Here is a 24,194-nt window from a genome sequence, read left to right as displayed (position 1 = left end):
TGTCTCAGGTTAGGTTAAGAGAGACTTCATCAGATAAAATGCAACAAGCTAGTCTTAGATTTAAATAGATATTAGTAGTGACTTCATTTCATCCTATTAACAAAATATTAAAATGTTAAAGTGGCAGCACACATATACATGCATATATGTCATGTTCCCAAAAGGACACAGTCAACACATAGATAGAATAAATAAGGGAAAATCCTAAACTAACTATTATTAGTAATATTAAAATAAAATTCAATCACATATGGCAGATGGAAAAACCTTAAGAGGCATAAAATAAATGGCCATCAGCTGTTATCATTAACATATTAGTTAATATAACTAAATAAATAGTATATAAAAAGAAGCATTTAAAAATAGGTATATCCAATGGATAAAAAATAGATATCCAACTATCGTCTATCAATGGGAGGGCTGGCCATATTTGTTGGAGAAGCTGGAACTTTCCTGGCAGCTTCACCTGAATTCATTATACTGGCCAGGCTTGAATGACAGTGTATCCATTAGCAGCCTGTTAAAACTAAAGACACTTTGCTCTGCATTTTCAAGCATTTTGGATTACTGGTATACTCGTTTTTGGGTTTCGTTTGGATAAACAAATGACTGGTGCCAAAGTCATGGCCTTAAACTCACTGCAAAAAAAATGTATAGTCATCCCTTTTGGTAAGAGTGATGTTCCTGCTAACTACAACACCAGTAGCAACACCCTAAGTACACCTTCAGTGGTGAGAGACCTAGGCACACAGGTTGACAGCAATCTTACTTTGATCACCATGTCTCCACAGTGGTAAAAAGGGCATTCTATATTGCTCATCTCATAAGTAAGGACATTGCCTTCAGAAAAAAAGAAGTTATAACTTCCCTGTACTCTTCCCTCATCAGGCCAATAGTTGAGTACAATGCCTCTTTTGGTATGTACCTTTCCAAGCACCTGCAGCAACTGGAGAAATCACAAAGGTTCCTCACAAGGAAAATTCAAGTTGTTCAGCATCTGTGCTATGTGGATTGTCTGAAATCACTATCAGTTTATTTTGCTTCATACAGATTACTCAGAGGTAATCTCTACCTTGCATATAAAGTGATCTCTGACTTTACTTTATTGGAAATGCTGCATACCCGCAAGTCAAACGGTACACGAGTTACTTGGTCTAAAGACCTTAACCTGGTATGTGACATTGATAAAACCTGCTGGAGGGACAGATTTGTCTCCCAGAGGTTGCCACACCCTTGGAACAGACTCTCACTTTTTGTCAAACAGAGCACCTCATGGCCCTCTTCAAATGCAGTTTGAAACGATTGGATGGTTAACCGTAAGTTCACCCCAGGCATTCCACCTGTATCCCTCTTGGACACAGGCATTAGGTGCTGATCGTGGAAATAGGGTGAGCTCTTTTGTGAGCCATGGTGCTGTGTTTAATCTAGATTTTATTGTACGTGCTGGAGCATGGGAATCAAGGATACTTAGCGATTTAGTGTTAAAGTGAGCTACAGCCTCTTCTAACGGTAGATTTTTTAGTTTTGACCAGTCAACTGTTTGTAGTTCATTTAGGAATATTGCAGTGTCAAGTTTTTTTCTGTTTCTCACTGTTTTATATTTGGTCTGGTGAGGGTTTCCTACCTTATGTTTTATGATATAGGTTAGAAAATGGTCACTAAGGTTGTCAGGGAAAGTACCAGCAGTATACAGTTGGGGTTGGTTGTTAATTAGGATCCAGTCCAGGATACTTTCCCTGCTGGTCAGTTTGTTTATCCTAGTGGGAGAGCTTATGGTCTGTTTAAACCCAGATAAGTTTATAGGAGTGAGGGGGGGTTCAGAGGAGCAGGGGTGCCAGTCGGTGTTCAAGTCACCAAGAACTATGGTTTCTTGGGGATAATTAGTGGATAAGTAGTACAGGATATCCACTAGGGTATTTAAATTGTTGCCTGGCAGAATGTATCCACAGACGATGTTTAAACATTTGTACTGGTTAATCTGTAATTTGGTTATGAGGAGTTCAGCATTGTTGAATTGGGGTGGTTGAATGGTGTCTCTATTAACAGTTAGAGTGTTTTTGTAAAGGGCTGCTATCCCATCGCATTTCTTAGTAGCACGGTCTAACCGGTGTATATTATATCCTGGGGGTAGTATCTCATTGTCGGTAGTTTTAACATTGTCGGTTTTAGCCAGGTTTCCTTAAGACACATAATGTCTGGGGAGTGGGTTGCTAGGATGGCATGTAGGTTGGGAATCTTATTGTTAATACTTCTAATATTTAGGTGAAATGCTAGGAGGGAACTAGTGGGAGCAAAAAGGGGTAGCTTGACTGTGGGAGTTGTTGTAGGGGAGTGGAGGTTATTGGGTGTGGGTGGGCCAGGGTTGGGATGAATATCCCCCTGTGTTATAAGGTTTTAGTGACAGTATATTATAAGCTTTAGGAGTTTGTTTATTAGTTTTCCATAGTCTTTGTCTTTAGGATTGTGTTTTGTGGTTTTACAGGGGTGATATATTATTGAGGGTCTTATATTCAATTTGCTGGGGGTGGCACAGTGTTTGGTGTTATGTGTATAGTCGTGGGTGTCTGTTTGACCTTGTGGGTAATGAATACCATGGTCAAATATTTGTTCATAGGCAGTAAGATTGTAAAATAGAAACAGTATAGGCATTAGGGTAATTAGTATTTTTTACTTGTTTGCAATTTGTTAGGGAGGTGGGCCAAATTTGATGGTTGATTGTGCTAACAGGGTGTGGAAGAATGGAAGAGAAGAAAAATGGGTGTGGGGAGGGCTGTTCAATGATTGGATCTTAGTATGAGGGGAGTGGCTGAGCATAGTTTAAATGTAGGAGTAGTGGGTAATATAGCTGAGTGCAATACTAGTATTAATATTTCACAGTATAATTTGACATTGCATGTTAAGGGCCTTAGAGTAGCTGATTGTGGAGTGTCTGGTGGTGGTGATAACTACCTTGTACTCTGGGCAGAAGGGGACACAGCAAGTAAATCTGTGCCACCATTTCCCAGGTGTGTGTGTGTGTGTGTGTGTGTGTGTGTGTGTGTGTGTGTGTGTGTGTGTGTGTGTGTGTGTCAGCTACTTGGAGGAGGGACAAGAAGCACTGGGTTTACAGAGAGGGTGCTGTAGGACTCGACTTGGACACTCGGCTGAGGACCTACCCTTACAGCTGTACCAGTGGGGAGTCTTACTGGGAACCTGGAGGGAGCAGATATAGAAAAATCCAGACCCCGGGCTGAGTGTGTTCCCTGTATGCTCTTAAGAGAAATTGTGCTTGATGCAGAAAGTTCTGTATCTGGAAATACTGAGTGTATCCATTTGTATTCCAAGTGCACGTCCCTCTCCAGTGTCAGTGGTGAGGATTCAGGCTCCTTGATAACTGGCCCAGCATGAGGTCATCACCTATTGGTGGGCATCACATATTGGTGGCAATGGTGGGCATCACATTCATCATACTTATTCTGCAGTAACCATATATAAAACAGAAGGACAGCAGGGGAATGAATATTTGTCTTTATGTCATTAAGTATTTCAGTAAACGATAACATCAGGGGTGAGATCGCACATTGAAGCAAACTGCAGAATTACTCCTAGTGATCCTAGTCTTCAAACTGATATACAGGAAGTTTCTGCTTTCCCACAATGCATATTCGTCTCATATGAAATTAGATTCATACGTTCCCATTTTGATGGCTGTTGCTTTACCTCTAAGGAGATAATTTTTGAACTGATACTTTTGCTTTTGCTGTTAAGTGAATTCTTCCTGTGGTTATTCCTCAGACTGATAAAAAATGAAGAGCATTTCTACAAAACTCAAAAGATGTTGTGCACTGTTAGGCATACCTCTCAACTACTCAGCGCAAGAAGTGTGGACAAAGCCTGACATAATAGGGCCCAAAAATAGGGACACATTTTAAATATTGCTCTTACAAACTTACAAAGTTGCTAGAATAACAGGATTTGTGTTAGTGTGCATTTTCTGAAGCCTGAAACTCAAATGCATGTCATTATTTACTGACTTTAATCCTTATATCATTCGAGTGATTTGTCAAAAAACACAATTTTTATGAGGAGCAGATGAAAAATAGGATGCAAAAATCTGAACATTTTGCAAAAATCTGTACGTTTGAGAGGTACGCTGTTAGGTATTTTTGATGAGTTTTTCTGTTCAAGAACCCAGATCTATGGTTCAGCTTTACTAAAATAATGTATCATTATTTGGCCATCACTACAGTGAACCTCTGTATAGAATTATACAAATGCCACTAGGAAATATATTCTTTCCATGAAGTTAAATCAGAAATTTAAACATAATTTCAATAACTATAAATAGCAATGAGGAAATATATTATCTTTGTGTTTATATGATTATGTTTATTTCCACGATGTATTATACTTTTATCTTTCACTGATCTTCACTATCTGGATTTGTTAAGTTTTATGTTCTTTAATATATTTGTATATATGAAACATCTCCTGTTATTCCAAAATGTTGCATAATAATTTGAGTGGATTTTGTAACTACCATGGCATGATATTAGTGTCTATTCAACATTTCCAACATAATACTGCATAGCATGTATTTCTTCAATCATTGATGAAATGTGAATAAAGTGTGCAAAAAACAGTAACCAGTAGCAGGCTTAGACATCAGTGGAAATTCTGCCCTATTCTTGTGCACCATTTTTTTCTTAAAGGAGAGTGACTTCATTTCAGTGATATAATAAAATACTCTTTGGTTCTCTTTTTTGAAGTCATTAAATAATTTGCGCAGTGTGAGTTGACACTGTTTATTACTGCCAGTACCACAATTTTTTTGTTCATTTTCTTTACTATTATAGTAGCAAGTACACATATTTAGCTGCAGGCAGTCAAGTTATAGTCTGTTTCTATGATACTGTAAACCTTCATATAGTGGGCATGTTACTTGATAAGTGCATACAATCATTTTTCTGCACTGACGGTTTCAATGTCTTTTTTACAAAATGCTTACCATAAGGGAATTGAAAATCCTACTTGTACTTGTAGCAGCATTTAGCTGCACCTACCTCCTGAGATATTCAGGGCAGCTGCTACTAGATCAGAACATTCAGAGCACTTTTTTTTTTTTTGCTTTGCCATCTAGACTGCAGCAGGCAACACATATTGCTTCCCTTTGGATTACTTCCTAAAGCACCTTTAGCCTAGATGAGTCATACTGTCATATTTCTCTGTCACTTTAACACAGCAACATTCTCAAGAGGTATTTAGTTTTCATGTTTTTTTTAAACAGGGTAATGTTTCTGCAGGAGACATAAAGTGCTAAAGGTTGGTCACAATGCTGGAGCATAATTGTAAAGAACACACTAATTTAAGTTTGTTGATGCCATCAGTACTTTCTGAGCATAACTCCTCACTTATCTGTGCATACCCACTGCATTCCTTTAGTAATGGTGACAGCTGTTCCCACAGAATTGAAGTCCAGAATTTATTACTCACTACAGATTATATGGTATTGATCAAAGCATGGCATGCTGTTAGGCTGTGGAGCATAACACAGGGGAGACATCATGATGTCAGATTGAACGTTCATGTATTCTTCACTCAGACTACGGTGTATCCATTGACAATTCTTTATTTGTTTGCAGTACAAGCAAGTGGAGCAGTATATGTCATTCCACAAGCTGCCTGCTGACTTCCGCCAGAAGATCCATGACTATTACGAGCACCGCTACCAGGGCAAGATGTTTGATGAGGACAGCATTCTGGGAGAACTCAATGAACCTCTGCGAGAGGTAAGGAACAGAGCTGCTTGTGCATGGGCTGGTCAATACTACACCATTAGCAGATAGAATGACAGGTGAGCGATTTGTAATAGTTTCACTTTAAATACTAAAAGATGAAATGCTCAGTCTGTGCTTTCTCAAGCTGGAACGCTCAGTGTCATTTTCTTTACTTGCTACATGCTGTAATGATGCTTTTTACAACAATGTTGTTGTTGTTGTGTCTTTTGGCTTTTCCCGGTTAGGGGTCGCCACAGCGGAACTCTGGTCCGCTAATAATTGGCAGTAGATTTTTACGTGCCGAGTTGCCGGCCCTGACGCACAACCTTAAACGAAGGTACGCCAATTCACGCATGTCTCCACACAGAAGATGCTCTAGCTGAGAATCGAACAGGACAACGTCTTACTGTGAGGCGACAACGCTACCGCAGCACCACCACCACAATGATGGTGATACATTATACTTAGTCTAAAATGATAACATCTTGGAGAAAGCATGAGTAACACTTCATTTTATTAAAATAAAGCTTTTCCTTGGAGTTGCAGAAACCTTGGAATGAGATTATTAAAATAAGGAGAATATGGATGGCAAACCTCTCCACATGGGGAGCAGGGGCCTGTCTCCCTGCAGAACCATTTATTTGACTTTTCATGCAGTGTTTGTTTGCATGAAAGTATTACTGATTCACTGCCAGTGGATCAATGCCTCATGTACTCCAGGTAATAGTTATTTGCTAGTGTATATGAGGAGATGTTTTTCAGGGAGGTAGAAGATGAAGATGCTATTATAGAACCATTTGTTGTACCTGTTTTTTTTTTTAATTGTCTGGTTTCTTTTTTAAATTGTCTCTTTTCCAGCACCCTGGCAGATGCTTTTCTAGACAGGACTAGGGGTGCGATCTCTCTCTGTAACTAGAACATTCTGTCCTGTGTGCTTTTTTAAAAATAGAGCTCACTGTACCAGTGTGCCAGTCTAGACATACTGTCCAAGCTTTCCATGCAATACTGAAAAGGTACGTTATCCATGAAATACCAACAATGTCCAGTGCCTTCAGCATTCCAGCCAGATGTCATCCACTCCTTCAACCTTACCACAGTAGAAACATTTGATTTCTGCAGTGACCTCATCTACTGAAATCGATCATGTTCAACCTTCTGCTTCTGGCAATGTGCCTCCTCAGAGAAGGACATGTTCCCAGAATCAGAAGTTCCTCAGATTATTCCTTCTTTCTCTTAGCATTGTCACCAGCCAAGTTTACAGTCTCTCTATCCTTATAGAGGTCAACCTCAGCAGTATCCCATGTCCCCTTCTTGAGTCATCAGATGATTTGCAAGAACCTCTTGTAGGCTGCTAAAAAAGTCATTCTCCACGGTTTCACCAAATTCTACCCAAATCCATGCCTTCACTTTGTTGACTGCCAAAGCTGCTGCCTTCTTTACTTGGTGGTGCCTGTCAGCCAGAGCTAAAAACCCCTTTCCTAGCAATGTAGGAAAGTATATTTTATTTAATTTGATGACTTCTGTCACCACCAATGTTTATTACTGGGTTCTAGGATTGCCACCTTCCAGGTTCAGACCTTTTTTTGACCACAGTTCTTTGCTGCTGCCTTAACTGTTGAGGTCTTCAGCACATTCCTTTCAAACTCCACATCCCTTACCTATCCAAGTATCTGGAAGAATCCATTTGGAGGTGGGAAATGAACAAAGAAGTATGGTGTAGGAATTCTAGCGTACCTATACTAAACATTTGAATTTCATGAGTCTGACCAGCAACAAGTGTCTCACCCAATTGACCTCTAAATCATCATTATCTGAGAGTTATTCACCTCCCTTGACCTGAGTGATATGGCTAATGGACAGATGACACAGCTAAAAAGACAGCCATTTGGCCTGTGGAGGTCTGATACAGATAAATATATGAACATTCTTGTATAGGAAAGGAAGGGTTGCTCTTTCTGAATCAAAAACTCATCTGTTAGACATGTGGATTCCTTCCTGACCACAGAAAAGTAGATCAGCTCCTTGCCTTTACACAGATATTGGAGGGGGTCATTGGAATTTGCCAGTATTGTCCGATTGTGTTTTTTGGACTTGGAAAAGGCATATGATTGCATATCCATAAATGCTGTCTGGTAGGTGCTACAACAGATTCACTTTCAAAGCTCGAAATACTGAAAGGACAAACTTCAGTATCTCGAGATGAAAATATCGAATGTGAAAATCATGAACCATGGAAATTTTCCAAGGATAAGTAAACACTTTCCCAAAACTACAAACTACATACCATACCATCTTAAACCCACAGAGGTAAGGAGCTGCATCCCCCCAACTATATATACCAACTCTGGGATCGCACTACAGTAGGGAAAAGGGCATAGCTCCCTGGGATAATTTCCGTGGTTCTTGATTTTCACTTTCAATTTTTCATCTTGAGATACTGAAATTCGACATTTCAGTATTTCAAGCTTTGAAAGTGAAACTGCTACAACACATTCTTATAGCTATGGTTCATTATAGACTCCTGCATGGGGATCTGAATCAAGCCTTTTGAACTTTATAAGATCCAACCCTACTTAATCTTCTATTCCTTTAGAACAGAAATAGTTCCTCATAAGGACTAAATCTTTTTTAACAAATAACTAACACACATTGACATGATAGATTCATATCCTATTATATCCTCCACCTCTGGAACAAACTGCCTCTGCATGTCAAGCAGAGGAGCACCCTTGCCACCTTCAATATAAACCTAAATAATTGGATGGACAGTCTCAAATTCTCCCTCCAGTCTATTCTTGTACTGCCTTCCTTGAGGTTAGGGGGAACTTTTGAATATGGGTTATTGGCTAGGCTTGTAATAGTTTGCAGACTAATTGCCCAGTAAATACCTATACCTATGCACAGTATGGGGTTCCATGACCTTTGCTGTATGCAGTCCTTGTTGAGGAGTAATAACTGGGTCTGCATTCTTGCTGTGAAACCAGATACATTCAAGGTAGGCACAGGAATCCTCCAAGGGTGTGTTTTGTCTCCCTTCTCATTTGTGATTTTCATGGGCAGGATGTCAAGTTGTACAGAAGACCTGCAGAATATCTAGTTTGGGGGTAGGAGGGTAGCATCTTTGTTGTTTGTAGATGATGCTGTCATATTAGTCTCAAGTGACTACAAACTCCATCACACACTAGAGTGATGTGCTGCTGAATGTGAAGCAGCTGGAATGAAAACCAGCACTGCCAAAAAGTGACTACAAACTCCATCACACACTGGAGTGATGTGCTGCTGAATGTGAAGCAGCTGGAATGAAAACCAGCACTGCCAAAAAGTGACTACAAACTCCATCACACACTGGAATGATGTGCTGCTGAATGTGAAGCAGCTGGAATGAAAACCAGCACTGCCAAAAAGTGACTACAAACTCCATCACACACTGGAGTGATGTGCTGCTGAATGTGAAGCAGCTGGAATGAAAACCAGCACTGCCAAAAAGTGACTACAAACTCCATCACACACTGGAGTGATGTGCTGCTGAATGTGAAGCAGCTGGAATGAAAACCAGCACTGCCAAAAAGTGACTACAAACTCCATCACACACTGGAGTGATGTGCTGCTGAATGTGAAGCAGCTGGAATGAAAACTGGCACTGCCAAATCAGATTCCATGGGTATCTCATGGAGAAGAGTAGATTATCTTTACAGGAAAATGAGGTCCAGCAAACTCAGCTAGTTCTTGGGTACTTTTTTAAGAGTGAGGATACATAGGATCAGCAGAGTGATGAGTGCACAGTGAGAGTACTGTATGTGATGTACCAGAGGGTGATGGTGGTGAAGAGAAAGCTCTTAGTTTTACCTATTAGTATGGATCCATATCTTAAAGTATGGACATGGATTTTGGGTAATGATCAAAAGGAAGATGTACAGGGTACAAGCTGCACAAATAAGATGACTTTTCAAGATAAGCGGTACCACTGTCCATGATAAATGAGTGCTCAGCAATTTAGAAGGATCTCAAAGTAAAACCATTTCTGCTGCATATTGATGAGTCAGTTGAGGTGGTCTGAGCAACTTGTGAGGATGACTCTGTGTATCTCCCATAGGTGTACTAGGCTCAGGCCATTATGAAGAGATCTGGGTGCAGACCTGTCACACACTGGAGGGATTGTTCCTTTAGGCTGATCTGGGAATGTTTGTTGGTCCTACAGAAAGAGAACGGCATTATTGTTGAAAACAGGAAAGTCTGGTGTACCCTGCTGAGGCTGCTACTACTGCAGTGCTCACTGGGGCAGGAAGTTCAGAAAATGGATTGATGACTGGAATGCATAAATGAGATTTCTTTATGTACCCATTCCACTTAGGTAGCTTTGGTAGGTGACCACTAAAGTCTCCCTTACGAGCTTCCCAGTTGCCTCTCTAATATCTGAGTTTGGCAACCTTGGGGAATTCCATTGATAGGGGACACCCCCCTTCACTATTTAAGGTTTTAAGGAAAGATGTTCTTTGCATGGAGTCTGTATGTTTGAGGCTAAGTAGTAGGAGGTGCATAATAATCTCAGGGAGTCATATCAGTGGTGGGAGAATGATACTATCCTGCAGACCACCTTGGGAATTTTCATATGAACTTTTTCCTTCCAAGTACAGATATATGACATAAAAAACATTTGGCATATTTGGTCTTGTGCATATCACTAAGGCCTCTTGCCCTGATGTCTGATGCTTCAGTGTTTCATGTCTGGCACTGTACCACATCCCCAACATACACTAAGTTGTAGCAGTGGTTTACCATGAAAAACTGACTGTTCCAAAGGTCGAGTTCAGCTGTGTGAATCCCCCAAGTCGACAGTTAGAATGTTGAATACTGGCAATACTGACTGCCCAAACTTGCCCCTCCTTCCAGACCCATCTTAGCACTTGTTCCTGGGTCTGAAGCAATATGGAGTTTCAGCATTTGATGTTATGTTTGTGCATGTCAGTATTCGGCATGCTGACTTTCGAGGAAAGGTTGCTGTGATACGTACACTCAACCTTTGGAGAAGCAAGATTTTAATAGTTAACTGATAGCAGCATGTTGGTAGTTCTACATTCTGGCATACTGTCATACTTTCAACAAACAGCCAGTGGGAAACTCTTGTTTGTAGTTCCTTTGGTCCTAGAAAACATACAGCAGACATAGTTGAGAGCAGAAGTTCTCTAGCTGTCTGTGAATTTTGAGTTTCTCTGTATCACTGTTTAAGCTAAAATCCTACCTTTAAAAGGATATGAAAATAAGTACATAAAGGTTTATTTGATCAGTTCTTAAAATTGGAGTATATGGCTCATTGTAATTTTCTCTCTCTCTCTTTTATTTTTTAGCCCTTACCAGCTTTGATCATTGGACCCTTCTTACCTCCCCTTTGACCCAGTCATTCCTCCATACTGCTTGCCAGTGAGGCGATAAATAAGGTATTCTAAGGTTATCTTATGCACATGACTCAACTTTATCTCTTTAATGCCCTCACTTTTTTCTTACTGATTCATGTTTAGATTATGCAGTTCATATTTGCCAGGTCTTTTGTAATGTCTCCATGCCACTGTTTTTGCAAGCTGCATGGGTCTTCTCATGCAGGCCTAACAACAGTGTAGGAAAAAATCTTGTAATCTTCATCAGAAGATACTTCTTTGGTGGGAAACCCTCTTCTCTTTTCCTGCCACTGTAGAGCTGACCTGTGGTCACTCAGTTATACCTTGCCCTGTGATGTCTCAGGGCTCTCCAAGTTATTTAACTAGAATAAACATCAGTAAATATAAACCTCTGGAATCTTTTGCAGCACTCACAGCTAACTTAGCAGTTAAGCTTCATGATCTTTCATAGGTACAAGGGACTGTTGTGGCCCTTTATTTAAATTCAGAGGGTTTTCAATGTGGTGGCATTACCTTGTAGGTTTGCCCGATCTGTCTTTTTTTTTCACGTGATTTTTGTCTCTGATGCCTATCAGCCATCATACCTTCTCTCAATCTTTAGCCAATTTGCTTCCTTCACTGGCAAGAGATGACCAAGAGGGTTTGTCATTAAGACAGCCATTAGCAGTGGTTCAAATGTTTCTACTTTTTTTTAATTTCTAATCTGCATGCCTTTGGCAAGGCAAAGGGGAAATTGTATGCAATGAACTGTCCATGGAGGATGCCCCCTCCCTTCTGCAAGAGGCATTTCCTCCAAGCAGCCTTGCCCTTCCACCTAAGGCATAAGGGATGGTCTCTCCAGTCTCCACCAATGAGCTTACACCACCCTGTGTGCCTCCAATTGCACATGAAACCCACCCTTCCCCTCTCTGCCTAGTTCTTCCATTGCTGGGGCCACTATCTTGGCCCCAGTCACCTAGATCACATTCAGGGCTTCATCACTCTATGCCATGAAGCCAGGCTGAGTTTGCCTGAAGAATTTAATGATTTGTCTTTATATTTTTTATTTACAGTAAACTTCTTGATTGAAAACTTGGTAACACTCTTATGTGCACTCACACAAACATACACACCCCTATACACACACTGAGATAAGTGCAGTGCCCCTCACCCCAATGGTTATTTTAAACTGGAGGACTCTGTCTTACTCTTTGCACTTCCCGCACCCCCTTGGAGGTCTGTATGTGCTGAGCTGGTTTGACACATGCATGTAAAACAGACCATTTACATACTTTCTGCAAAGCCATTAAGTTCTTTTTCAGTGCTTTGCATACCTGCTTCAGTAATCTGACTTTGATTCCCTTACCACTATAAATCTTTGGTTGGAATGCTAAAGCAACATCAGATTTCTTTGGAAAGGGGTTGGTAAATTCTGGAAAATAATTAGTAGTCTCAGCATTGCCTAAAACATTGAAGCTGTCTCCTGAAGCTTTTAGCCAAGTAAGAACAGCTGGAGGACCATCCTGAATTTTCATTTGTTAAATGTGGAATATTCTCTGAAGTTTGGTAGTTTCAGCAACAGGAAATGAATGCAGCTGCAGAAGTTGTATTCATAATACAGAATCTAAATTAGTTTATTTAGCAGTAGCACTGTAAATAAAGTATATGCAAAATAGAAAGGTGTGCAGGGATTAATCTTTAGTTTTGGAATGCATATAGGCATTTTTCACCAAGAAAGTATATTGAGGAGATACAGTATTTTACTAAATCATAACAAAAGTTTGTATCTCTTCTCTGTGCTGTGCTAATAATGTAAAATACATAGCAAAATGCTTCACATATACTTTTTAACATAAAAACCAATGTGGGAAGTGTACCATGCAAGACATATGTGGACAGCAGCTGAGAATTGTCTTATTGACAGGTGCTTTTGTCATCTAAGTGACAGACATCATAAAAAAAATATTAAATCTTTTAAATGGCTTAGAATTATGATGGAGCCATTGTTCTTCTTCATGTTGCCCCAAGGGGTACTCCTCCACTATCTGTATTTCTTACTAAGCGCAGAAAAGCTTATTACTGAAATCTAGTGGTGAGGAACCATAAATGGTTGTAAAATTCTGCAAGATTATAGCACTTCGCAGAAAGTTAAAATAACTACATGAACTATATCAGTATTTTTAGAGTTTCTGAAGTCTTAAAATTATGTAACTACACTTTAATATGTAAAAACTTATTTCTACAATAAAAAAGAATTGTCCCTATGATTCCTCGTATTAGCCAACGCTAGTATCATTAACATTGTGCAAGTAATATATCTTCCGTAATAGTGCAGTGGCTTATAACTATTTAGGGCTGGTCTGAGTTATTGAAGATTTGCTCCACGTTTAAACTTGTTTGGCAGTATTTGCCTTTTTCTTTTCATATAAATGGATCATGTTTGAGTAGATATAAGTATCTTCAGTATTAGTATGTTTATAAAATATGAGACTATAAGGATCTTTAAAAGGTCTGTTAGACGTTTCGTCATAGGACACAGTATAAGTTCTTATTAGTTGTAAAATTAAGCCAGACTAGTTGCTTTACTTTGCTTAATCAGTTTCACAATGTAGTATCAGATCTTATAAAGGGATGGGGTTCACATCTTTGGACTTACAATGCTGATATAGTTTGGTTTTGTAAATATTTATGTTAAAATGGTTATAGACAGTATATTTTGAAATGATCAAGGTACTTTGTCTGAACCGTGAATCTTGATTGTAAGGCCTTGAATCATTAACATTATATAGGCAACAGAGCATTTTCACCCTCTAGGCATAGTTGTATAGAATGTGTTGCCTATTAAGCTGGGATATATCTAGGATCACCACCCAATTAAATAGCAGCTGCAAATATTCCTTGAGCAGTGTACAGAATGTGATTGTATTACTTGACTATATTAGACCTTTTTTGTATAAAAATATTATGGGAGTATTAAACTGTTTCAGTTTGACAAAGACAACATTTGTTCATAGGTTCATAGGTTCATAGGTAGATACTAGGCTATCTGCCCTAGGGCATTTATAAGTCTAGCCAGAGTGTATTTAGCTTCCGCCTCCCTATTAGATTAGCCTACTGTGCCTCTGTAAAGTAGGTCACAGAAGGTACCCTTTTAAGATTAGTTTACTGTGCCTCTGTCTAGCAGGGACACAGGAGAGATCCCAGGGGTGAATTTGCGATTTTCCATCCACACGTCCAAATTTCGCTTGAAGAGGGTCAGCGAGGGGTAAGTCTAACATGAATTGGGATTCTATTCCAGAGTGGGGGGAGCCTCTGGGAAATGAATCTGTCCCTCCAGCATGTCCTATTTATTTTTGTGCTGAGGTTTAGGTCCCTGGAGCGTGTAGCTCTAAGGGACTTGGATTTTTTGAGGTGGAGCATGTCCATTAATTCTGGGTTTGACATGGCTTTGTACATCAGGCATAGATCGCCTCTGAGTAGGCAGTAAGCAACTGAATAGAGCTGGAGTTTCTTTAGTCGAGCTGCATAGGACATCTGTTTGTAGCCCATGATCCTCTTGGTGAGGTACTTTTGGGGTCTCTGCAGTTGCTGCAGGTGTCGGGTAAGGTACATCCCAAAAGGGGCATTGTATTCAATTATGGGCCTGATGAGTGATGAGTAGAGGGGCACAATGACCTCTCTTGATCTAGATGCGAACCCTTTGTGATAAGGTGGGCTATATAGAAGGTCTTTCTAACCACTTTGGCAACGTGATTATCAAAGGAGAGATTACTATCTACGTTGGTCCCCAAATCTCTAATTACTTCTTCCGTACTTAATGGATTACCACCTATGTGGTAATTTGTGGGCACCTTGTTTTTCCCAAAGGGGATGACTATGCACTTTTTAGCATTTAGCTTGAGGCCGTGGCTCTGGCACCAAGCATCCGTCTCTGTGAGACCCTTTTGGAGTATGCTTGTGTCAGCTGGAGATTCGATTATGGCCCCCAGTTTGCAGTCATCTGCGAACTTTGTCAGCCATAATCCCCCCAGTGTTAGCCTGAACCTCAGAGAAGTATATACCGAACAAGAGAGGTCCCAGAACTGAGCCCTGTGTGACGCCACTTGTAACTGGTTTGGATTCGGACATGGTACCTGCGATTCTGACCATGTGGGTTCTATCGCTGAGCCAGTTTGCAACCCATCTTGTGATATAGGGGTTGATATTTAAGCTGGTAAGCTTATTTATGATGCCCGAGTGGGGTATTGTGTCGAAGGCTTTTGCGAGGTCCAAGTAGGCTGTGTGGACTACCTTGCCCTCATCTATGGCTTTGGTAACTGTTTCAAAGAAATCAACTAGGTTTAAGAAGCATGATCTGCCCTTAACAAAGCTGAATTGGGTAGGGTCCAGTGTCTGGAGGCTCCCAATGTCTTTGTTTATGAGTTCCATGATAATACGCTCCATAGCTTTACAGACCAGACTAGTCAGGCTTATGGGGCGATAGTTTCCGGGGTCCGTTGTGGCACCACCTTTGTGGAGTGGGACCACTGTAGCTGTATGCCATTCTTTGGGTACATATCCTGTATTAAGGCTAAGTTTGAACAGTGACTTAATGTGAGGGTTCAGTTCTTCTTGGAGCTCATGTAAGACACAGCCTGGGACACCGTCCGGTCCCATAAATGCTGTGTTGTTTGCTTTGGAGAGGGCAGCTTTCACCTGTGCATCTGTGATGTCAAGGAGGTTACATTCAGTTGGATAGGCATTTGCTCCTTTGAGGGGGAAGGGGGGAGAAGTTTGCGCTGAATCTGTCTGCCAGGATGTTGGCTATGTCTGTAGGTTTGGTATATTTTGTACCGTTATGCAACAATTCAGAGCATATCTGGGAGTTTCCACCCATGTTTCTGACATAACTAAAGAAGGCCTTGTGATTATCTTTAGTGTCTAGGGCAATTTTTCTTTCGAAACTGGCCTTTGATGATTCTATGAGGGATCAAAGTTTCTTGCTAATACTGATCAGAGATGCCTTCCCTTTTTGGGATTTTGCTCTGTCATGTAGTAGCTTCCTCCTTCTGTTGTATAGCTTATTTATGGCCGGGGTCCACCAGACTGGTCTCCTGTTTTTGGAGGAGTGAGTCTTGGTTTTATTTGGGATAGCATGATGTATGCATTCCTGCAGGTGCTCATAGAATGCATTTGTAAAGGATTATGTGGATTGGGCTGTATTATCCTCTGGCCCAGGGGCTTTGAAGGATTCCACCTCAGTCTTGAGAAGTGCAAAGTTGGCTTTTGAGAAATTCTTTACAGTGATTTCCTTGGCTGGGGGTGGGGACGGGATATGGATGTCCAGGGAAATTTGTTTATGGTCTGATCTTACCAATGAGGGGTTTACCTCTGGTGTGGAACATAGAGTCCCCATGTTGGTGATGACCAGGTCCAGTATGTTGTTCCCTCTTGTGGGAGTGGTGACCAGTTGTTCCATTGTGTTAGAGTTTATAAATTCAAGGAACCATTTGGCAAGGGTGTTTGGGCTTGAGTAGTTTTCCCAGTCAATGTTTGGGTAGTTGAAGTCACCCAATAACATAGTGTTTGGAGAGACCTTCATATTCTCCAGTGTTCTCAGGAATGCCAAGTGGGGTTCCTGTAATAGGGAGGGTGTACTGTAGCAGGCTGCAAACTGAAAGGCAGTTTTGCCCGCTGTTAGTTGCACATGGATGGTTTCTGATGCTTCGTGCAGTGCCACTAACCTGGAGGTGTAGGTATCTTTGATGAATATAGATACTCCCCCTCCTTTTGAGCTTCGGTCCGAGTTTTGGGGCCGAAACACATGGTATGAGTTATAACCTGGTAGTGCTGGGCTGCTCTCAGGAGCCTTGAACCAGGTTTCTATTACTGCACAGACATCGATTTTCTCCATACTGAGGAGAGTCTCTAGTGCGTGCATCTTGAGGTTTAGACTTCTGGCATTGAGTAGCATTACCTTTAGTTTTTTTATCTTTGGGTTGTCTATGGAGGTGGGTTTGTCCTTTGAGCCTTGCCTAAAAAAGGCACTATGGGGGTGGCAAGAGCCTTGGCCAGTATACGAAAGCCTAAGGGTGACAGGTGCAAGCTGTCCCTAGTGAAGCAATGTGACTTGTCGAGCATGTCATCCCTGGCTGACAGTCACTGGATCCCCTTTGAATGACACCAATACTTTAGCCAATTGTTGAAACTGATCATTTTGTCTTTATACTGTGGCATCATTCTTGGTGAGGGCAAGATGCTACTCAAGGTCAGGGTCATACCAGTCTGGGCTACATGGTCAGAGAGCTCCTCTATGTCTCTTTTCATGTAGTCCAGGGAGGTACGTCTCAGGTCATTCACACCAGCATGGACAATGATGGAGTCATACTTGTGCTTGCTTTGGAGTGACCTGAGTGCTTGCTTTATGTGGCGGATCCTGGCACCCGACAGGCAGCTTACAGTGACCTTCTCCTTATTCAGTCTGGTGAGTGGGACATCAGTGTGCCGGACAATAGAGTCCCCTATAACAAGTGTATTTGGTGTGTTGTTTGGCCTTATGGGCTGTGACTGTGAGGCACACTGATTTTGTGAGATATGTGATTTGTGGGTATTGTTGAGAGGTGGCTGTTACTTGGATATCTGCTTAGGAGGTCTTTGCTGTTTAGGCAGATTTTTATTTAGAGCCTCCGAGTATGTTTTTATGTGTTTATGTGTTGGGTATGCAGATGCAATAGGTCTGTGTGAGACTGGATTTGTGGTGTGGGTGGTTACCTTTTCCTCCTGACTGACTGTGCCAGTCTTGGGTTGAGAGAGCTCGGCCTCCAGTTTGGCTGTGTAACTGCATCTCTCACATGTATTAGAGTTTGTTGGAAGGAGGAGAGGGTTGTCTGTGTACATGTGTGAATATATAACCATGTTGTGTACTACCCAACATTTTATTCGTTATATTTTATTTCGTTATCATGTTTTCTGTGCAGATTTATACAGTAGTACTTGAACGGTAGCTGCACTCAAAAGCTTAGTGCTCCAAACCTGTATAAAACATCACCTACATCATTAGCCAGGATTCTCCAACGTTAAGCTATCGGTGTACTTTTCATGTCTATTACCACATCCGTACTGACTCTCTGGGTTTAGTAAAGAGCAGCCTTAGTTAATGTATCTCAGCATGCAGATAGTTCCTGCAGTCCTCACTGCAATCTCAGAGTACATTTGGAACCAAAGATTTATATTAAAGAAAAAAAAAACATAATTTTTTGAGGTGCAGTATTGCTATCCCCATTGGTGCCTCAGTGCCATCCTACAACTTGGTGTCATGATGCAGACATATCTGAGTGATACCTATGCCCCCTCACAGCAAACCCCACATCAGACACGTCTGCAGTAGAACCCCACACTCCCTTCCAGGAGAGGCAACCAGCTGGTGCCTCATGGGCCAGATGCACTGCTTGAACCCCAGACTGCTGCTTCAAAAGTGGAATTGCTATATTCATGCCAAAGAGTTAGCTTAGGTTTCTTCTTTTCAGTTATATTATTTACTCATCTGCTGGAAGAACTTTTGTCATTGTATGATACAGTAGCTTTCCTGATCACTATAGGTGTCAGGCTTGTCTTCAACACAATAATGCTGAACTCCCATATGTCTAATCACTAGCATGTGAATGCTGGTTTTTCCCCCAATAGATCAAAATTTTGGTGACCCAAGGTGCCAAAGAACAATGGCTTTACCATAATTTTAAGCTATTTAAAAATGTAAAAGTTCTTCTTCTCCTAAATGTGTTTTGGATTCCAACTATCCTGAATCTTGTCTTCAAATGGTCCACTGCACCAACTAATTTACAAAACTGATAAGTACATACATACATACATACATGGATAAACAAACAAACAAACCTGGTTCAGAATGATGTGAATACTGATACCATTTGAAGATGAGGCTGAATGGATACAATTTACCTTTTAACAAATGATAAAATATATAAAACACATGATAAAATATGTAAAGTATCTGAAGCTGCCATCATGCTGTATACCTAGCTAATATCTTCTACTATCTCGCTTGTCTGTTCCAGTCTCCAGACTCACCTTGTTTATGAATGCATGAGTATTTGCTAATGGATTTTTTACAAGATGGTCGGCAATCATATAAACAGTATATGTGTCTTTTCAACAGGAAATTGTGAACTTTAACTGTCGAAAACTGGTTGCCTCTATGCCACTTTTTGCCAACGCAGATCCCAACTTTGTGACTGCTATGTTAACAAAACTCAAGTTTGAGGTGTTCCAGCCAGGAGACTACATTATCCGTGAGGGCACCATTGGCAAAAAGATGTATTTCATCCAGCATGGTGTGGTTAGTGTCCTCACCAAAGGCAACAGGGAGATGAAGCTGATAGATGGCTCTTACTTTGGAGGTAAGTGTTGTGTTTTTTATGTTCCACAGAATGAAAAAGGTATGTGTTTACATGACATTTGTTTGCAAATATATTTATTTTTGTGAAGCATGTTAGTCCTAATAGATATAGCCTATAGTAAGATGCTAATTAGAACCACAAATTGGATATTTAGGTGAGATTAACTGAATCATCTGGAGAATTCCATTATCCAAAAAGAGATAAAAGTACTACAATTGTTATGCGTTACACCGTCTTTCATAAAGCTGTAGTAGAACGGCAGTCATGGATGTGGGAGAATGTGTGATGTATTAAATGTGCGTGCAACATGACAAGGCAGAGGAAATGGGAGAAACGGATGAGATCCTTTAAGTAATTAAGCTGCTTCAACTGCCATGTATTAAGCTGATCTGTCCAGACTTCAGCTTTCCTCATTTCCACTATTACATGTTCTTTCCCTCAGTGACTGTTTGCTGAAGCAGCAAAGGCAAGTTCCAAATGGATTCTTTAAAGACAAGTGGGGAGGTTCATAAATGAACACAGACATGCAAAGAGGCAGGAACAGTGAACCAAAGAAAGCAAGGCGCAACCTGAGAATATAAGTAGGTGGTGTAACATGGAGGGGTGCATGGGGCTTGATCCCCACAATTTTTATTCTTTTAATTTGAATGCTGTTCACATTTGAGTGATTTCATGCCATTGTGACTGTAATTGTGATGCTGGATCACAGCATAATCGAAGTCTGGTAACAAAGTTTATCATTATAAAATAAGTTATTTTAGCCAGTTTTTAAGCAGTGACAAATACAACTTGAAATTACTAAACCCACAAAATAAGCATTTTTAAAGGGGCATTATCTCCTGCAGCCCCTGTGGGGTTTGCTGTCTACACTCCCTTACACTTACTCACACACACACGCACACACATACACACACACACACATATATATATATATATATATATATATATATATATGTGTATATATATCGATAGATAGATTTACTCATCACATTTCTGAAAATCACTTAGTCAAGTGATGACTTAATTGAAAAAAAATACTGAAAATAAAAACAGACAAAATGATGAAACCGGTAATTTCGACACATCCATATTCTATATTGTCGACATTACCCAATGTATCTTGCAGTCTAGTGATTTCCAACCAACGTTTTTCAGGGGGTCAAGTCCCCCTGCACCCCCCATGTGGGGGTCTGTGCCCCCAACCCCCTGCTACCTATATATACAAACTCCGAGATCACACTGCAGTGAGGAAAAGGACACATTTCCTGATCCCCACTGAAGTGCGATCTCCAAGCAGAATGTCAACCTCACAGCAGCGAATGCACACTAGCATTTGCTGTTATGGTCTCAAACATTTGTGAGAACTAGAAAACAGCCTTTCGACCATCCCATTTTTAGTGACTGCTGTTCAAAAATGAATGTGATTGTAAACCATAAATATATATAAAACATTTACTGTGTCAGTTCAAGCAACCCTATTGGTTATATATTCACAAAGACAATTTAATAGACTCATGCTGTACTGTCATCAAATTCCGCTTAGCTATGTGTAACTTTAGCAAAATGGTAATATTGAGATGGTATTCAATTAAAGTATAGGGTCTGGGGAGACACAAACACCTTTAATGGTACTTGATTTTTTTAATTAATGGCCTTTGCGATCTTATGTAAAAAATGTATGTAAATGTTTTTGTTGTACATATAAAGTTATTTCTATTGCACTGATGTGCTGGAGAAGGGATGCAGAGGTGAGTTTATGAAGGGGTGCAGAGGTGGGTGCACTTTTTGTTATGGCATTTGCCTTTTCTCCACAGCTAACAGTGATGTTACTATACTTAAGTAAAAGGGTATGAGGGAACAGGGAGCTTCCTCCTGAAGAAACACTTGTTTTCAGCTGATTTCATTGTTTGTTGGATTCATTTTATTTATTTGATATTATGTTTTCTGTGCTTTCATTTTTATTAACTGACATGAATCCTGATTTAACAGGTATAAATTTGTGAAGCAACCGGGGTTGTCAGCACACCAAAGAGACTAACAGGAACATAGAAGCATTGTTCCACATCTTTTGTGATGGTGGGTTGTCTTAGTTTTTTAAGTTTTATTTAGCAGCTGTTGGGTGAGCTGTTCTCTACATGAAGGATTTGGGTAGGCCTTACCTTTCTGGCAAAACTATTATTTTTGACAACTTCTGTCTGACAATTTGATTCTGAATCATTTAATTAAAGGAGACTTAATGTGAGTCTCGTTAATGAGTAAATTTTTCACTGTGTAGTGATGTCATCCCCTGTTGGGCAGCCATAAATACACACACACACACACACACACACACACACACACACACACACACACACACACACACACACTGACTACACAAGAAGTAATTATGTTTCAGATTGTGGTCTCAAGAGGTGGTTAAACTGCACAAAATGGGAGAAATGGGTGAGCCACTTAAAGTAATTAAGCTGCTTCAACTGCCAGTTTAGACTGGATGATGGAGAGTTCATGTGACAATAGAAGATATACCTACATTGCTTAAAAACACAAACAAATGTTCCATTTGTTTTTGTATTCTTATGCTTGTAAGTGTCTTATGAATCTTTAAAATTACACCTTTCTGATATGTAAATTTAGGTTCAATTCTGACTAATTCCTATAATCCTTCATTTCCCCTAAGTATCCCCCAGTTCTTTTGTATAATGCCCTTAATTTCTTTACTGTCATTTGAATAGTCTAAAGTCATTCTACATTCACTTGGGTTCTTACATTCATTTCTCATCTCAAAACCTCCATCACTTATTGGCTTATATAGACCCTTGCTGTCCCCTTTAATGCCAGTGCATAATTTATTAATTAATGTACCAGAATATCTTCTGTTAATAAATATATTTTAATAGAAAATGAACAGTAGTAAATATTTTCTTTATTTTCAGACATCGTACATATGTTGTCTTTTTCAACAATTATCATTCATGCCAACATTATATAAATTGCTCAAGCCCTAACTTCCATTAAATCATATCTTCCTCCTCCTCCTGTATATTATTTTGCATATATTGCTCCCAGAATTCCATTTATTTCTACAATCCTTTTATCTCCTTTACAATATTCAGTAACCAAGAAGAGCAAATAATATTCAGTACTTCAGTTACAGCTGGTTTAGCTTTGGATTTTCATTTTCTACTTAAATTCTATTACTGGCACCCAGTATCATTAAACTTAGTAAGGCCTTAATATGTCCATACAGTTTAGATCCTATATCTCAGCTCAAAGGAATGATTTTTCTTGGTTATAATCATCTGCTCCTCAACATTTATGACAATGTAGTCTATACAATTTTTTTTAAAAATCTGACAACTTGTTACATTCCCAAAAAGCATGTTCCAAATTATCTCTCTCTTTGTCATTGTGGGCCTAGCATTCACTATGTACTTGAACAATTATCTGAGGTCTGCTTAGGGTATAAAAATGCTTATGAAAATACTTCCGTACTCCAATTCTAAACTTTCTTGAGTTTGTTGAATACCTAGGAGCAATACAAATGTCCTTAAACTCTTTCTTTACATATTTTATTTAACAATTGTTTACCAGTAGAGTCTGTATGGAACATAGACCATTTTCAGTAAAGCTTCAGAGGCAGTTAACAAAATTACAAAGATAACTACAAAATTACAAACATACAAGAAAACAGTTGCATTGGATTACATTGAGTAAAGTATGACGTAAAATATATGTACGGTATTTGATGAAGAAGAGTAAAAACAAAAGATTAAACATTACTACAGTATTGCATGCATATGTTCATAGGTTCATAGGTTGATACTAGGCTATCAGCCCTAGGGCCTATACAAGCCTAGCCAAGCAATTGCCCGGATATTTCTTCCCATAATATTAACAATCACATTACATTACAATAACATTACATTAACAATCAATATTTGAACTGTGCAGCAGATTTCCATACAGACCTCAGTTTAGTCAGTAATTTTTCCCAATAGACATACCTTATAAGGTGCTAGTGGAGACTGTAAGTGGAAGTAAAGGAAAGAGTAGAAAAATGCTGAAGATGGGTGGATATGGCCAGTAGGGCAAGAGTTAATTAGTAAAGGCTGTTGAACAGGGCTAAGAGGTGAGAGGAGCGAACAAAGCAAGGGAAAGACAGATAAAGTAGAGTGAGAGAAGTTAAGTTAATGAAATGGAAGTGAGTGAAAGGAAAATAGAGAGTATTAGTAGGAGAAAGAGTTATAGGGAATATAGTTATAGGGAAAAGGGAGACAAGATAAGGTGAAGGTATGGTGATAGCTGAGAGGAAAGGAGAGAGTTATTATGCACAGGTATGAGGATAGTAAGGGAAGAGAAATTAAATGGTTATATTAGATACAAAGGAGGGGGAGGTATAGGTAAGGAGGAAAGGTAGTAAGTTAATAGATTTAGTTACATATTATGGACATAGTATGATAGAAAAGTAGTCTGGTTAACTACTGGTAATGGGAGTAAAATTTAATCAGGACTAGTGCATGGGCAAAGCCATCTGTTACTGAGGAAGATCCTAAGTAGTTTTTTAAACTTATTTGGTTTAGCAGTAGTTATGACAGGATGTGGAATAGTATTCCAAATTTTAGAGACATACTTAGAGTAGAGAGAGTCGCCAGCAGCATTGTTGGATTTAGATA

The 24,194-nt window shown here is 39.8% G+C and overlaps 1 protein-coding gene across 1 annotated transcript in view; it reads left to right on the top strand.

Annotated features, from left to right (window-relative positions):
• The window catches only part of HCN2 (hyperpolarization activated cyclic nucleotide gated potassium and sodium channel 2), a 963,160-nt gene that overhangs the window by 771,057 nt on the left and 167,909 nt on the right, over positions 1-24,194 (top strand). The window contains exons 5-6 of the mRNA XM_044053893.1: positions 5,622-5,768; positions 19,281-19,521. Coding sequence (XP_043909828.1) covers positions 5,622-5,768; positions 19,281-19,521 — 388 coding nt within the window. The remainder of the gene's footprint in view (positions 1-5,621; positions 5,769-19,280; positions 19,522-24,194) is intronic.

This window comes from Protopterus annectens, chromosome 13.part0 (genome assembly GCF_019279795.1).
Source record: "Protopterus annectens isolate FY-2018-M chromosome 13.part0, PAN1.0, whole genome shotgun sequence".
NCBI classification, from domain to species: Eukaryota; Metazoa; Chordata; order Ceratodontiformes; family Protopteridae; genus Protopterus; species Protopterus annectens.
The sequence above is the reverse complement of the archived record's forward strand: the minus strand, read 5'-3'. Positions and strand labels throughout refer to the sequence as shown.